Consider the following 13,672-nt stretch of genomic DNA (forward strand, 5'->3'; position numbering starts at 1 on the left):
TTTTATTTTTGCCTAATCAGTTAAATGAAAGTATGAACTAATAAATAATAATTTTTATTTTTAACATATTTCATCAAGTGACTTAATGATATATTCTATTAAAACTTACAGATAACGTAATAAGTGAACAAATAATTAGAGGTCTTTAAAAATAAAGTTAAAAGGTTCAGAAACGTAGTTCAATGATGTTGTTCTCTTTATGTTAAGCGGTGGTCCGAACCATTCCACTTTAAAGTTTTGTACCAGCCTTGCTATGAATGTTTCTATCTCCAACTCTGCGATGCGACGCCCTGAAACCACGAAGTAAATTGTTTATAATAAATTTTAATGGATGTATTTTTTTAAATCATAGCCGCCCCCTCCATAAGAGAGGTTATGTCAGTAGTTGCTACGCTTAATAGGCGGGTTGGCGTCCGCAGTTTAGTCTTTTGGTAATGTTTTGAGAGCGATGCTGCTGCCCGTTCCTCGACCATGAGTTTGCTTCGCCTCTTCCACATCTATATCGACATCCACAGGAAAGGAAGAGGTGACCTATTCTATATAGGTCCTACATGGCTGTCTCCATAGTACATTCGAGTAACTAATAAGCCAAACAAGCTTATATCTGTACCACGATAGTGACAGGGGTTGATTCTATCCTGAAGATAATACGTAGTGGTTGACGCACGTAATTTTTGGATTTGGAGAACTCTGTAATTTTTATTTAAAATTTGTAGTACTTTTAGCTTAAAAAAGGTAAATTAATTAGTTAATAATTATTTAACAACTCGTTTTTACTCATGACGTCGCCAGCATGACCGGGGGGAAAAATCCGTTAAGGCACCCAAAGGTAAAAAAAAAACAAAATTTTATGTCCTAAATAACGATATAATCTACTCATATAATAAATTCAATACAAATCTGTTTAGTAGTTTTTGTGTGAAAGAGTAACAAATATGGGTCTATACATACATTCACACCAACTTTCGCATTTAGGTGTAATAGTGCTAGGATTAGTAAGGATTTATACCTATACATCCGCGGGCACCAAAGCCGAATGGACTAGTGGTGAATGGATGAGCGTTCCCGTAATACAAGGGGTCTTCTTTCCCTACAAGCCATCTTTCTGGGATGTATTCCTTAGGTCTAGGGTAGTAAGCCTCCATTGTAGACATAAGCTCATGAGAGAACGCGACAAACATCTACAAGGATAGAATTTCGATAAAAATTAAAATATCATTAATAATGTTTATTTTTAACAGACTTTAAAAAGATGAAGGTTTTCGATTCGGTCGCAGATACTATTTTATGTTGGTTACCACATAATTCCGTCAGTTGTAAACCAATTTCGAAAATTATTTTTTATCTGAAATTATATACTTACAGATTAACCCCATAGAAATTTTACTACAATTGATTCAGTTTTTAGATAAAAATAATTGGTTTATTCATAATTGAAGTTGGCTTTTTCGTGGGACAAATCTTTATTTTTAACATAAATAAATATTCGGCTTGACAAAGAACAGCGAATTCTGTCATGATAAAATTATTATGAGACTTATCTGGGAGTAAGTTTTATCGATTAGAAAAAAAAATTCAAAATCGGTTTAGTATTATTTTGAAATATCTTTACAAAAATAGATGAATGGAAAACTTTCTTTTTGAAGCCATTTAATTAATAACAATACATAAAGTTTATTACTTACACCTTTAGGTATATTATAACCCAATACATTATATTCCTTGGTTGTTTTTCTCAAATTTCCTGCTACGACTGGCATTAATCTCATAGATTCCTTAATGCAAGCCTTTAAGTACGGCCTTTTCGCTTGTTGTGACATAATTTCTTCCCTCAATTTATCCTGCTTTTCAGGATTTGATGCGAGTAAATAAAGCGTCAATAGAACTGTGTTGCTGGTCTAAAACAAAAAAGAAAAAAAAATGTAAAAATCAAATAATAATTGCAATGAAAATTTATAAAGATGTGTAACGTATTTTAGAGAGCAAGTCATCGTCATTGTAGTAAAGTCATTAAACGTGTAAATAAAGAGTCAAGAATTCCAAAGTCATGCCAGAAGATATTTTATATCCAAATACATTTATGCTTCATCGCCACAATGTTAGAATGATCTTCATAAACAGCGAAGCTTCAAATGTGTTGGAGAGTATCACTGGATGAAGATATGTAGTAAATCGTTCTTATAGCAATTTATAGGGAAAGTCTATCTTCACTTTACGGGGTACAGAGGAATAACACCTGAGTCCTCAGGAATGGCAACGCATGGGGGTATCATGGGCGAAACAGTATACTCTGTTATGTCCATGGTACTGCTCATGTCTATAGGCGACATTTACTACTTTTCATCAGGTGGGCCGTCAGCTTGTTTGCCTTTCTAAGTTGTATAAAAAATTTTTTTAATCACTTGTCTTTACTCACGACGTCACCTGTATGACCGTGATATAATAGCCTGGCTGAATCGATGATGATGATGTTGATACTTACTGTATCTACACCAGCAAATAACATGTCACATGCCATTATATGAGCGACGGTTTCGTCTATTTCAAGTAGTTTCTCCAGGATGCCTCTTTCTTCATCTGCATTGGTATTCTTCGTTTTAAGTTTTTTTATTGCTTCATTCACAAAATATTTGGTCGTACTAAAATATATACATGATTAGCTTTCATTTATAGATATATTAGTATATTTTTTTATTAATTACGAAAAGGTTTCATTAACAAATATATTCACATGATACAATATAAAATTCTGAACTGCCACGTCCAAGGCTTATTGTAAATAACATATTACTATATTTAACTGTTACTCAGTTAAATATAGTAATAGTTTTCTCACAGTTTTGTGATATTTTGTAGTAATTTTTTTAGTAGTTATTTAGATGTGCAAATTTTACACACTTGCTTACTTTTCTTGATCTTCATACACTTTCATTGCTCTCTTGAACATAGGCGTTGAGAAGTATCTCCAAAGACTTGGTTTGAAATCTAATGCTTCGGATACTGTGAAGAAATCGTGAACAACTTTTATGAGTTTCCTTGCAGGGGAGCCTTCCGGTAAATTTGGATCTAAGCAGTTAAGGCGAACTCCCAGTGCAACGACTCCGATAGATTCCAATGACCATAAATTCATTTCGACGTCCAATTTATTTTTGATCGTATTATCCTCCCCACGTATTGATTTCATTCTAAAATAATTAAAATAATTATGACTGTAAAATATGTTCTGTACTTGTACATCAATTAATTTGTATTCATGTTCATTAAAATGGTGTAATGCTGATAGTAATTATAATGATCTTGTGATCGTTGTTTATTTTAATGTAATGAATATAACTTAATTAAATAATTATCAAACCTGGTAATCATATCTTGCGCAACTTCATCGAGGGTCTCACTGTACAATTTTATAGTCTTTGGTTGCAGCATAGCAGGATTGACCATAGATCTAAACTTTTTCCATTTTTCTCCATGACTGAAAAAATATATCTACTCTATATCTTGAAATTAAAACATGAGAAACAAATATTTACACGGTTTCTTTTTAAAACCATGATATGAAGATTATTTTTAAAAGTGTAATTACTCAGTCAGGAGTACTACTTTTCTTGTAAGAATTTCTGTAATACTGTAGTGATAAAAATCCTGGCCTTTCTGGCATCCAGTTTTCTCCTCGAAGAATCTGAAATGAATACGATATTTGGCTATCTCAATAAAAAAAAGTTCAAAGTAGAGTATACTATCCCCTTTATTCTGTATCTAAAGGAATTATTTTGAATTAAACATGCTGGGAAATAGATGGATGCAAGTGGTTTCAATAATAGTGCCATTCCTTGTACTGTTCATGAGTTAGGTGTCTGTACTAAGGTGGAGAAGGTGAAGTAAATGACTGAAATGATAACATAACTATATATGAACTCACTTGTGCACAACTTTCTGCGTCAAACAGAATTACAAGTGGCGGAGCACCAAATGGAGCACCGAATCTAGTTATAGGGCCATACATTTCGTTCATTTTTGTCATAAATTCCATTGGTGATAGATTGTACAAGAAGCCTGAACAAAAAGAACAATATTTATTAAAAAAATACTAAATATGTAGTAAATATAGTAAATTTCGTCTACATAGACTTTAGTTGTAAATCATTGTAAAGGTTGCTGTCAGTATCTCATGTGTATGTTACTACTTTATGAAAACCGTAAAAATATTTATGTACAAGTAATTGTATATTAATAATTTTAAGAAAAACATTTGTTTGTTTTTACTTTTTCAAATCTCTAATACAGACGATTTTATAGAAAGTGAACTCTAATTATTTTATTTCTTATTAAAAATTTCTGTACTTCTTCTTCTACTCTTTACTTGAAGAAAAGATATTTGATAGTAAAAGAGAAAAAATAAGGAAAAATCCATTTTAAGAAATTTAATTATACTAATAAAGAGGTGCTTCTTAATGGTCAAAATAATATTGTTAAATACCTCCGGGTAGTAAATGGTGAAGTTGGCCAATAATGGGCAACGATGGTAGTGACGGTATTTCCCGCCATGATTTACCCTGAGGTATTGTCTCCTCAGTTTCTTTTACCACCGTATTGTTAACAGTTATATTTCTGCAAAAAGTTCATGCAAATGATATTTATATTTTGTTACAATGTTTTACATAAACAGACATAAGACATCTTGTTTTTGGATTTAAATAAAAACAAAATACATGTCATATAAATAAAGATACAAAGAAATTTCAATAATTTTAGTGTCATATTCTACCCTTAAAACCGGTACATTTTCCCTTCAACCAATAGAAGACCTTTATAATAAGTCTGTTTTTATGATTTCATATTATTTTTCTTTTTGTCTTCTCAATAGACCAGAATGTGTAAAACGCAGGTACTGTTCTAAATGGGTACAAAAATATGGGTAAGTGTAACAAGGTGCTTATTATGTTTAATATTTTGCAATGCATGTGAGATATTATGTCAGTCTTATAAACAGTAAATGAGATTTTAAATTAATATAATTTTTATACACTTACAGTTTGTTACCTACTTGGCAAAATTTTTGTTGAATGACAAACAAAACACCGGGCGTAACTTTGATGTTTGCATGTTGTTAGCTTTGGTTTGATATACTCATTTTTATTCTTAGCCTTCCGTTACTATAGGTAACTTTTGCATATAAATTGCCTTTATTCGTAAAGCATTATTTTTAATTTTTTAATAGATATTATCGTCAAAACTGTTTATATACATAAACGTTTTAGGTACCTTCTATTCAAATTTGCTTATAGAGAATTAAAATTCAATCATACGGAATATAACTTACGACAAATACAACCTTAGTTAGACACTAGATAACAGTTGTTTAATAGTAATAATTAAGATATAACAATGACAATATGATTTTTAATATGTGCATGCGCACGATTTTATTCTGACATTAGTAATTTGGTTGTTTTATACAAATATTCACACTACATTCAAATCACAGAAATAGCACTAAACTATATTTACCGCAAACACACACATACACTATTGCGTCAGAGTTAATACTGACATCAGTTAATAACTGTGGGCCTTTGAGTCTGGACGCAGATGACAGGCGAAGTTCACCGTCGAATTTCAATTGTATATATTTTAAGCAAGGTATATGTGGGTATTTTATCTTGATTTTATTAAACGTTTTAGTTTTTTACCTAATACTGAGTACCTAATACTAGTAATATTGTGTGAAAAGACTTTAGAGTACTTTCATTATAGAAAAAGGTCTGAGATGCGCTTTAATTTAGAGATTGATAATAATTTAAATTTCATAATCTAAACAAGAGTTGAAAATTGAGGAATTTGAAATAATGAACCAAAATGCGTTGTCTGTATCGGTAAAACTCAATATATATGTAAAATAAAGGCTGCTGAATAGAAACAATATTTATTTATTTATTCGTTATTGGCCATATTACAAAAAAAAAGTTTGGTACAAAAGGTGGAACTAATACCATATAGCATTCTCTCCCAATCAACCCAGTCAATTTTGTAAAAGACTGTAAAAATATTCTATTGAAAGGTCAATAACGATATTTTTAAATTAGAAAAATCTAAGTCTTAATTTTTTTCATTGTTAACTTCATTTAATATGACTAAAGACATTGGGTATTAATAACATGCACTCTTGGCTATCATAAAAATAAATGGTACCACTTCAGTATTATTGCTAACGTTCATTGGAATCTACAAACAATTCATCGTATCCGTACTTATCATATATATATATATATATATATATATATATATATATATATATATATATATATATATATATATATATATATTACATATCACCTGATGTTTACATAGATCAGGTAGCCATCTATATGTGATTAATAATATATTTTTAATTGACGTATTCTGATATCTTTATTAATGTTCGACACAAAGATATGCATTTAATAAATTTTGCAACTATTAAAAGTATATAGCTCAAAGACTGACATTCAATGGGTCAAGTTTCTTGAGACACGACCCCATATGGGTAAATGCAGTGTATAAATATATATATATATATATATATATATATATATATATATATTTGTTCATTAAAATCGGTGCATGTGTTTTGATGAGGTGTCCAGACTAAGAAACCAATCGGTAAAAAGTAAGAAAAAAAAATTATGAAGAAATGTCTCTGCTTTCCATGAATTTATTATAGCATTTCCTGTATAAATATTCAATAATATTTTTTTTATTTTTTATTTTTTTTATATCACTGAGGTGGCAAACAAGCATACGGTCCACTTGATAGTAAGCGGTTATCGTAGCTTATAAACGCCTGCAATACCTGGGGTATTACGCGTGTTGTCGACCAAAAAGAAACCTCTTTACCCCCTTTTAAAGAATACCTTTACAGCGAGGCAGTTGTATAAAATTGTTAGTAATAAAATAATATATTTTTTATGCATATATGAATTTGTATGGTACTAGGTCAAGTGTAATTCTTTAATAAATAAAAACAAGTTTTATGCAAAGGATTTATTATGTTAAAATAGATTTAAAAAAAATTAAGAAGATTGAATTGATGATTGAAGATTGATAAACTGTTAGTACAAATAAAAATAAAATGTTTTACAAATAAGTAACAAATATGTATTGAATTAACATAAAACGTATAATTTTTAGATTCAGAATTAAAGTTATTGGTTCATTTTTGTGAAATAGATTTAGTAGTTGAAGTTGCTTAACAAGTTGGAATTACATAAAACTATGTACTTGTATAACAAATAAAATGCATATGTATAAAGACTGTAATATAGAAATAATTTAGATTATTTTAAAAAAAGCAATTAAATATTGAAAAAAAAATACCTTTTAATAATTCGACTGCTCGACCCGATGTTTAAAATGAAAAAAAAAAATAGTATTTTTTACGTTTTTATGCTATACAGATCGAGTATGTTATGGAGTGACCGAGCTATGAGAAATTAAAATTTTTCATTTTAGTATTTAGGATTCTAAAATGTCATTATAAAAATATTTTCTTATTTAAATAAAGTTGAGCAATATATAGTTATAATAGTATTGTTTAATATTATAAATTAAACTATGTTCATGACTATAATACTTAATGTGGTAGTCAAACGCATTTGCCTGCTGTAGTCGTTGTAATTAATACTTGAGATAATCACATTTCACCCATATCATACTTATTTTTAAAATGTTATATAAATTCACAATCACACATCTTTGAAAATAAAATTATAGGGTGGAAGCGTATAGTTCAAAGAAGTCCTCTTGATCCTAAGCGGTGGTCCGAACCATTCAATTTTAAAGTTTTGTATCAGTCTGGCAAGGAATGTTTCTATTTCTAGTTCCGCTATGCGACGACCTAAAATAACAGATAAAAAAGTAATTTAAATGTAATAATAATAATGGTGCATTAACAGCTTAACCAATCATCATGCAATTGGTATACAAGTACTAGCTATTTGACATGGAGAAGGACATTGACTCTACTTTATCTAGGTTAATGAATACGAGTATATTCCGGTTATGCAGACGAAATTCTCTCTAAAAGCTAGTGTAATATAAAGTATACAACAAACTTACCTATACAACTGCGAACACCAAATCCAAAAGGATTGTGGGCAAATGGATGCGCGTTTCCATAGTACAGCGGGTCTTCTTTGCCTACAAGCCATCTCTCCGGGATGTACTCGTGGGGTCTGGGAAAGTGAGTTTCCATCCTGGACATTATTTCGTGTTGGAACACGATTAACATCTGGAAATAGCGGATTTATTTAATTTATGTATAATAAAGTGTTCAACATAACATTATCATTTTAGAATACGTTGGTCATAAAAGGAGAATATTTGTTTTTTTTTTGTATATATGAGAACCGCGTTTAATTTCCAGTTGTGCCCTCAGATGTTCATGGCCTGGTTCTTTAAATTCAGGGTATACTTGCTTGAGGTTCAGGTGATTGGTATGATTATACTTACTTACAACATTAATTATTATTATTAATACTAAAACTTATCTTACTAACATTTTTCGGTATGGTGTACCCTAATATATTATAATCCTTGGTGGTTTTCCTAGCATTTCCAGACACAACTGGTAACATTCTTAGTGATTCCTTGATACAAGCCCTTAAGTAAGGTCTTTTCTCTTGTTGTGACTTCAATTCTTCTCTGAGTTTTCCTTGTTTTTCTGGATTGGTCGCTAGTAGATAAAGTATTGCTGTAATTGTATTTGAGGTCTAAAACAAAAATGATTGAAAATAGGATCAATCTAAATTAACATATGTTTTAATAGTACAAATAATATAAATTAATCTCATAGTCATCATCAGATTTCATTATAGATAGATGTAGATTTAATGTTAAAAAATAATTAATTAATGCTGACCGAATAGAATCACTACATCTATTCATTCTTACTTTGAACTACTATCTAATTTATTTTATAGTGTCTTACCGTATCCACTCCAGCAAATAACATGTCAGTTGCCATTACATGCGCAATGTTTTCATCTATTTCCAGTAGTTTTTCCAAGACACTTTTTTCTTCATCATTGGTTACGTTCTTGCTTTTAAATTTTTCCATTGTTTTGTTCACAAAATATTTAGCCAAACTAGAAATTTATAGAGTGTATATTAATGATCTTCTTTTCTCTTAATAGTATAAAATAAAGTCATCAGCGTCAATGTTTATCGACTACTACTTCTAAACCACACAGCAACACAGCTTTTGAACCGGATTTCACTATCATTTAAATATTTGTGTATGGAACGTTTGTATGTATTATTTGTACCAGTGAGAACCCAGAACGGGTGGCTACTTTAAAATATAGAAGGTAGTGTATAAGTTTATGTATTTACAATATATTACACCGACCCCAAAATTTATATAACTGGGATAAGAATAGGAAGATGTTAATGATCTACAAGTTCTTGTATTTCATGATCTTTTAGAATACAACAGTTGTAATTGAATGTAATATTTTGAAATGTAAAATTTTGTATATTAGAGACTCATTAACATTGAATATGAATTGTGATGTGATTTTGTTTGTATGTCTTAATCAAAGCTTTAAAAAAAGTGACTTACTCTTCTTGTTCCTCATATACTTTCATTGCCCTTTTAAATTTTGGCGTAGAAAATATTCTCCAAAGGTTTGGCCTAAAATCCAATTCCTCAGCTAGTATTAAAACTTCGTGGACAACATTTATAAGTTTCTTTGCTGGTGAATCTTCGGGCAAATTCGGGTCGAAACAGTTGAGTCGGTCTCCAAGTGCTATCACGCCGACGGATTCTAATGACCATAAATTCATTTCAACGTCAAAACTTGTTTTTATCATATTGTCTTCACCTCGAACAGACTTCAGTCTAAAATTTTTATATCTTGTGATAACTAGATAAAATAATAAATCTAAGGATTAATAGCTGTTTAACCGAAATGGGTTATAATGAAGCTAAAATAAAATATGTAACCTATTAATCATATCTCGAGCAACTTCGTCAAGAACAGAACTGTAAAGTTTGATTGTTTTTGGTTGCAGTAAGGCTGGGTTGACCTTTGATCTAAATTTTTTCCATTTTTCTCCATGGCTGAAAGCGAATAACATAATTATTATCTTCTTTTTATTAAAGGAAATAATTCAGTGAACACCACAGATATCAACGGTAAATATAGAAATGATACTTTGTCACTTACTCTGTTAGTAGTCCATAATGTTCAGATGATTTATTTTTTTTGTAATTAGTCCTGTAATAGTCTAGAGACTCAAACCCTGGTCGTATTGGTAACCAGTTATCTCCATGAAGTATCTATAACATGATAGAATACAGAACATGAATGCTATAGCACAAGATTTTAGTAATGTAGGTTTTATTTTCTAGGTTTTCTTACTAACTTGAGCAGTGCTTTCGGGATCTCCCAAAAATATCACTGGTGGTATACCGAGTGTTTCTAATCGTGTAATGGGCCCGTACTTTAGAATCATTTTCTTCGCAAATTCGAATGATGTTGCATTGTGTAGTTCACCTAGATAAACAATAATTACGTTTTTTATTGAATCTAATTAAATAACAGTGTACTCTATGATCAATTTTTATAGCGTTATCAGGTACCCTTCAGGGCACTTGATAGGTGCAATAAAGGTAGTTTAATTATTCTATCAAAATTACTATAATGCTCTAAATGTTCCACTTTTATTATAACATTTACTTTAATTATTGAGGATAAGAAAGAGTCATACAAAGAATTCTTGATATGTCATCAAAAAACATGGGGATTATCCTTTAGAAAAAAATCATATAAAACTATAAATGCTGGCTATAATATTACACACCTCCTGGAAGGAAATGATGCAATTGCCCTATAATAGGCAGGGAACTAGGTCCCGGTATTTCTTGCCATGACTTTCCTTGTATTGTTTTAATTGTTTCCTCTGTAACTTTTGCTGTCGCCGCACTGTTAACGGCAGCATTTCTATAAATAAAAAAAAAAATTAGGTAAGAATACCTAAATTTTAATCGGATATACTTGTTTATAAGTATATTCAAATCGTCACAATTTTAGTGTTCTGCACCAAGAAGGTAAAACCCTAGTGGTGCGGTATGTTCCGTTCGTCCATTTGTCATCGCGTCTTGTTTAAGTACAGAGCCTTGGTGTATATGAGTATAGTTCACACTTGACTGGTATTTTATTATGTTGCTGAGTTCGGATTGGTACATGGTCAATTATATCGTTTCTGGCATTGATTTGTACCGAAGAGTCCTTGCCAGAAGTTTAATTACTTTGTTAACTTGTTGTTTATTATGTATATTCGTGTGATATATGACGATAATTTATGGTTTTATTGCAAGAGGCTTTAAACCGGTTTACTATTTGGTGCAATAATAAAAACATCACATTGAATATAAAAAAAAAAAAATTAAATTTATACGTCTTACTTGCTCGAAAAAATGACTTTCAATTATATAAATTACGTAATTCAATATTAATTGACGTTGATGTTATATACAATTTAGGAGTGTACATAGGTAATAAGCATCGTTTCCACGTACATATTAATAACATAGTAACAAAAAGCTTTAAATTACTGGGTTTTTTATTTCGAAATTTTAAACAGTTAAAATTAACATTTAGTAAAATAACTGTGTTTAATACACCCATAAGTTCTGGTCCCGAATGTTGTTGTCATGTTTGAACCCCTTATTACATGATGCATAAAAACGTATTGAATCAATGCTGAAACGATTCCTATGGCTACTTATAGCGCTGGTATGGCTAAGAAGCTTGAAAGCTCTCTTTTAATGAACGTTTGAGTTACATAAAATGAAATAGTCTAGAAAATACGAGACAGTTACTTGACCATACTTTTTTCGATAAGCTTATAAATTGGACTGCCCTAAACTTTTAGAACAAGTCATTATATATACACCGCAGAAATTACCTTGTAGTAAATAATATGATCTATTTCCAAGAAAACTATTTAGGACTAATCTGGGATATTTTTCTACCATTAATGGAACGAATATTGTGGGAAAAAGTTTAGATATTGACATAGTTGTAAAATTCAATACATCTAAGTCTGCCCTTCTTATATAGATAAAATATCTCATTTTAATAAAAAAAAAGAATAGCCATTTCCTTTAATATGAAATAAATAAACATATATTCAATCATATCTATATATTTATGTACGTCATCTTTTTATGTTATTTTAGCTAAAATAAATAAATAATATCCTTTTGACCAATGGTTAAACTAACACTATTACCTGAACTATTAGCATGCGATAAAAACTGAAATTATAGTAAAAATCTTGTTGGTTGTTCTTATAAATAAATAAATATATTTGTGTAAACTTATGAAGAATAAAAAAATTATAAAACAAATCAAGTATTGTGGCAACTGCGAGATTCCTTTTAAATATTATAGGTAATAATACTATTTGTGATTTTACTTATTTAATAGTATTTAAACTGAATTTCAATAACAACAAATACAATATAATATTCATAACAAATATCTAAAAATAAAAATATAATTGTGCACTATGATATTTAAGAAATTTAAATAAGGAATATTTTAATATTTTTTTTTAAAAAGGATCTAATATCTAACAGGTTTTTTTATAAGAAATAAAATATAATTCTTATAAAGAAACTTATTAGATATTTTACCTTTGATTAAATTTGACAACGTTACTTGAATGTTTACTATTCATTTACTAAAGACAGAATTTATTCTACTATTACATATTTACATCGTTAGTATCTTTTTCTTAAAATGAGACAATTTAGCTTTTCGCAAGTTTACTTCAGGGACGACAGGAGAAAGCGCATAAAAACAAGACTGTCTCGGATAAAACGGGACGTGTGGTAACGTAACTACAATGTGACATACCTTATGAAGTTTTTGTTGACTTTCGTTAAATATGACACTGGTTTTAATTTTGATGTCCGCATTATGATACCTTCGAAACAAGACTGACCGTGACGATGGTTGTTTTTATCTATAAGTTTGTATATTTATTTAGTTACTCAATAGATTAGGCATATAATTATACTTAAATAATGTCAATGACTCGTCATTGCCCTAATTGATTTACTTCAGATAATATGTATTTAATGAAGGTATAGGACGGTTCGATCTATTAAGAAAATGGTTATATCAATTATCAATAGAATTACTATCATATTGTACCTTTAAACCTTTAAAAAATATATTTTATAATTTTATTTACTTCGTATTTTTTTTTAGATTTTCCTTGAAAATAAAATAAAAATGAACTCTATGTATAAATAAAGATACAGGTACAGGTACATAAAATTTAAAATTACAGGTCCAGTTTCATATAATTATATCATTCCTATTACAAATTTGTCATATTTTATTTAATTATAAATTCTAGAAAATAACAAGTATTCTATATAATAAAAAAATATTCATAAGTGATATTATTTTATAATAATAATAATTCAAAACGATAAATTATAATTAAATTAATAAATTTCAGAATTAGGGTATATTTTATATATAATATAATATATAATATACTCCTCGTCACTGTTGAAATCTCTCTCGACAAGCTAGTCTTTCAGTTTCTTAAAAATGAATTTAGACGGTCTGCAGTAGTTTTTTAACATTGGAGTGGTAACCCCGTCTGTGCT

The 13,672-nt window shown here is 29.5% G+C and overlaps 1 protein-coding gene and 1 pseudogene across 1 annotated transcript; both read right to left on the reverse strand.

The window, feature by feature from the left end:
* Positions 1-38: 38 nt before the first annotated feature.
* Positions 39-5,553, reverse strand: LOC113513668 (cytochrome P450 CYP12A2-like; annotated as a pseudogene).
* A 1,488-nt stretch (positions 5,554-7,041) lies between these two features.
* Positions 7,042-13,016, reverse strand: LOC113522175 (cytochrome P450 CYP12A2-like). Its single transcript, XM_026907850.3, has 10 exons — positions 12,906-13,016; positions 10,843-10,982; positions 10,405-10,535; positions 10,206-10,318; positions 9,983-10,099; positions 9,599-9,877; positions 8,966-9,122; positions 8,535-8,747; positions 8,095-8,266; positions 7,042-7,873 (listed from the first exon to the last, which is right to left on the reverse strand). The coding sequence occupies exons 1-10, from the start codon at positions 12,965-12,967 to the stop codon at positions 7,722-7,724; spliced, it is 1,536 nt and encodes a 511-aa protein (XP_026763651.3). The 5' UTR covers positions 12,968-13,016; the 3' UTR covers positions 7,042-7,721.
* Between the last annotated feature and the right edge of the window lie 656 nt (positions 13,017-13,672).

The sequence above is a fragment of the Galleria mellonella genome, unplaced genomic scaffold (genome assembly GCF_026898425.1).
Source record: "Galleria mellonella isolate WM207_F2 unplaced genomic scaffold, CSIRO_AGI_GalMel_v1 utg300, whole genome shotgun sequence".
NCBI classification, from domain to species: domain Eukaryota; kingdom Metazoa; phylum Arthropoda; class Insecta; order Lepidoptera; family Pyralidae; genus Galleria; species Galleria mellonella.

Coding starts and splice junctions, on each gene's coding strand:
- LOC113522175 (XM_026907850.3), bottom strand. CDS start 12,967: ATGCGGACATCAAAATTAAAACCAGTGTCATATTTAACGAAAGTCAAC. Junction 10,319..10,404: donor ATCCCGAAAGCACTGCTCAA/GTTAGTAAGAAA, acceptor ATCATGTTATAG/ATACTTCATGGAGATAACTG. Junction 9,123..9,598: donor GTATATGAGGAACAAGAAGA/GTAAGTCACTTT, acceptor ATAAATTTCTAG/TTTGGCTAAATATTTTGTGA.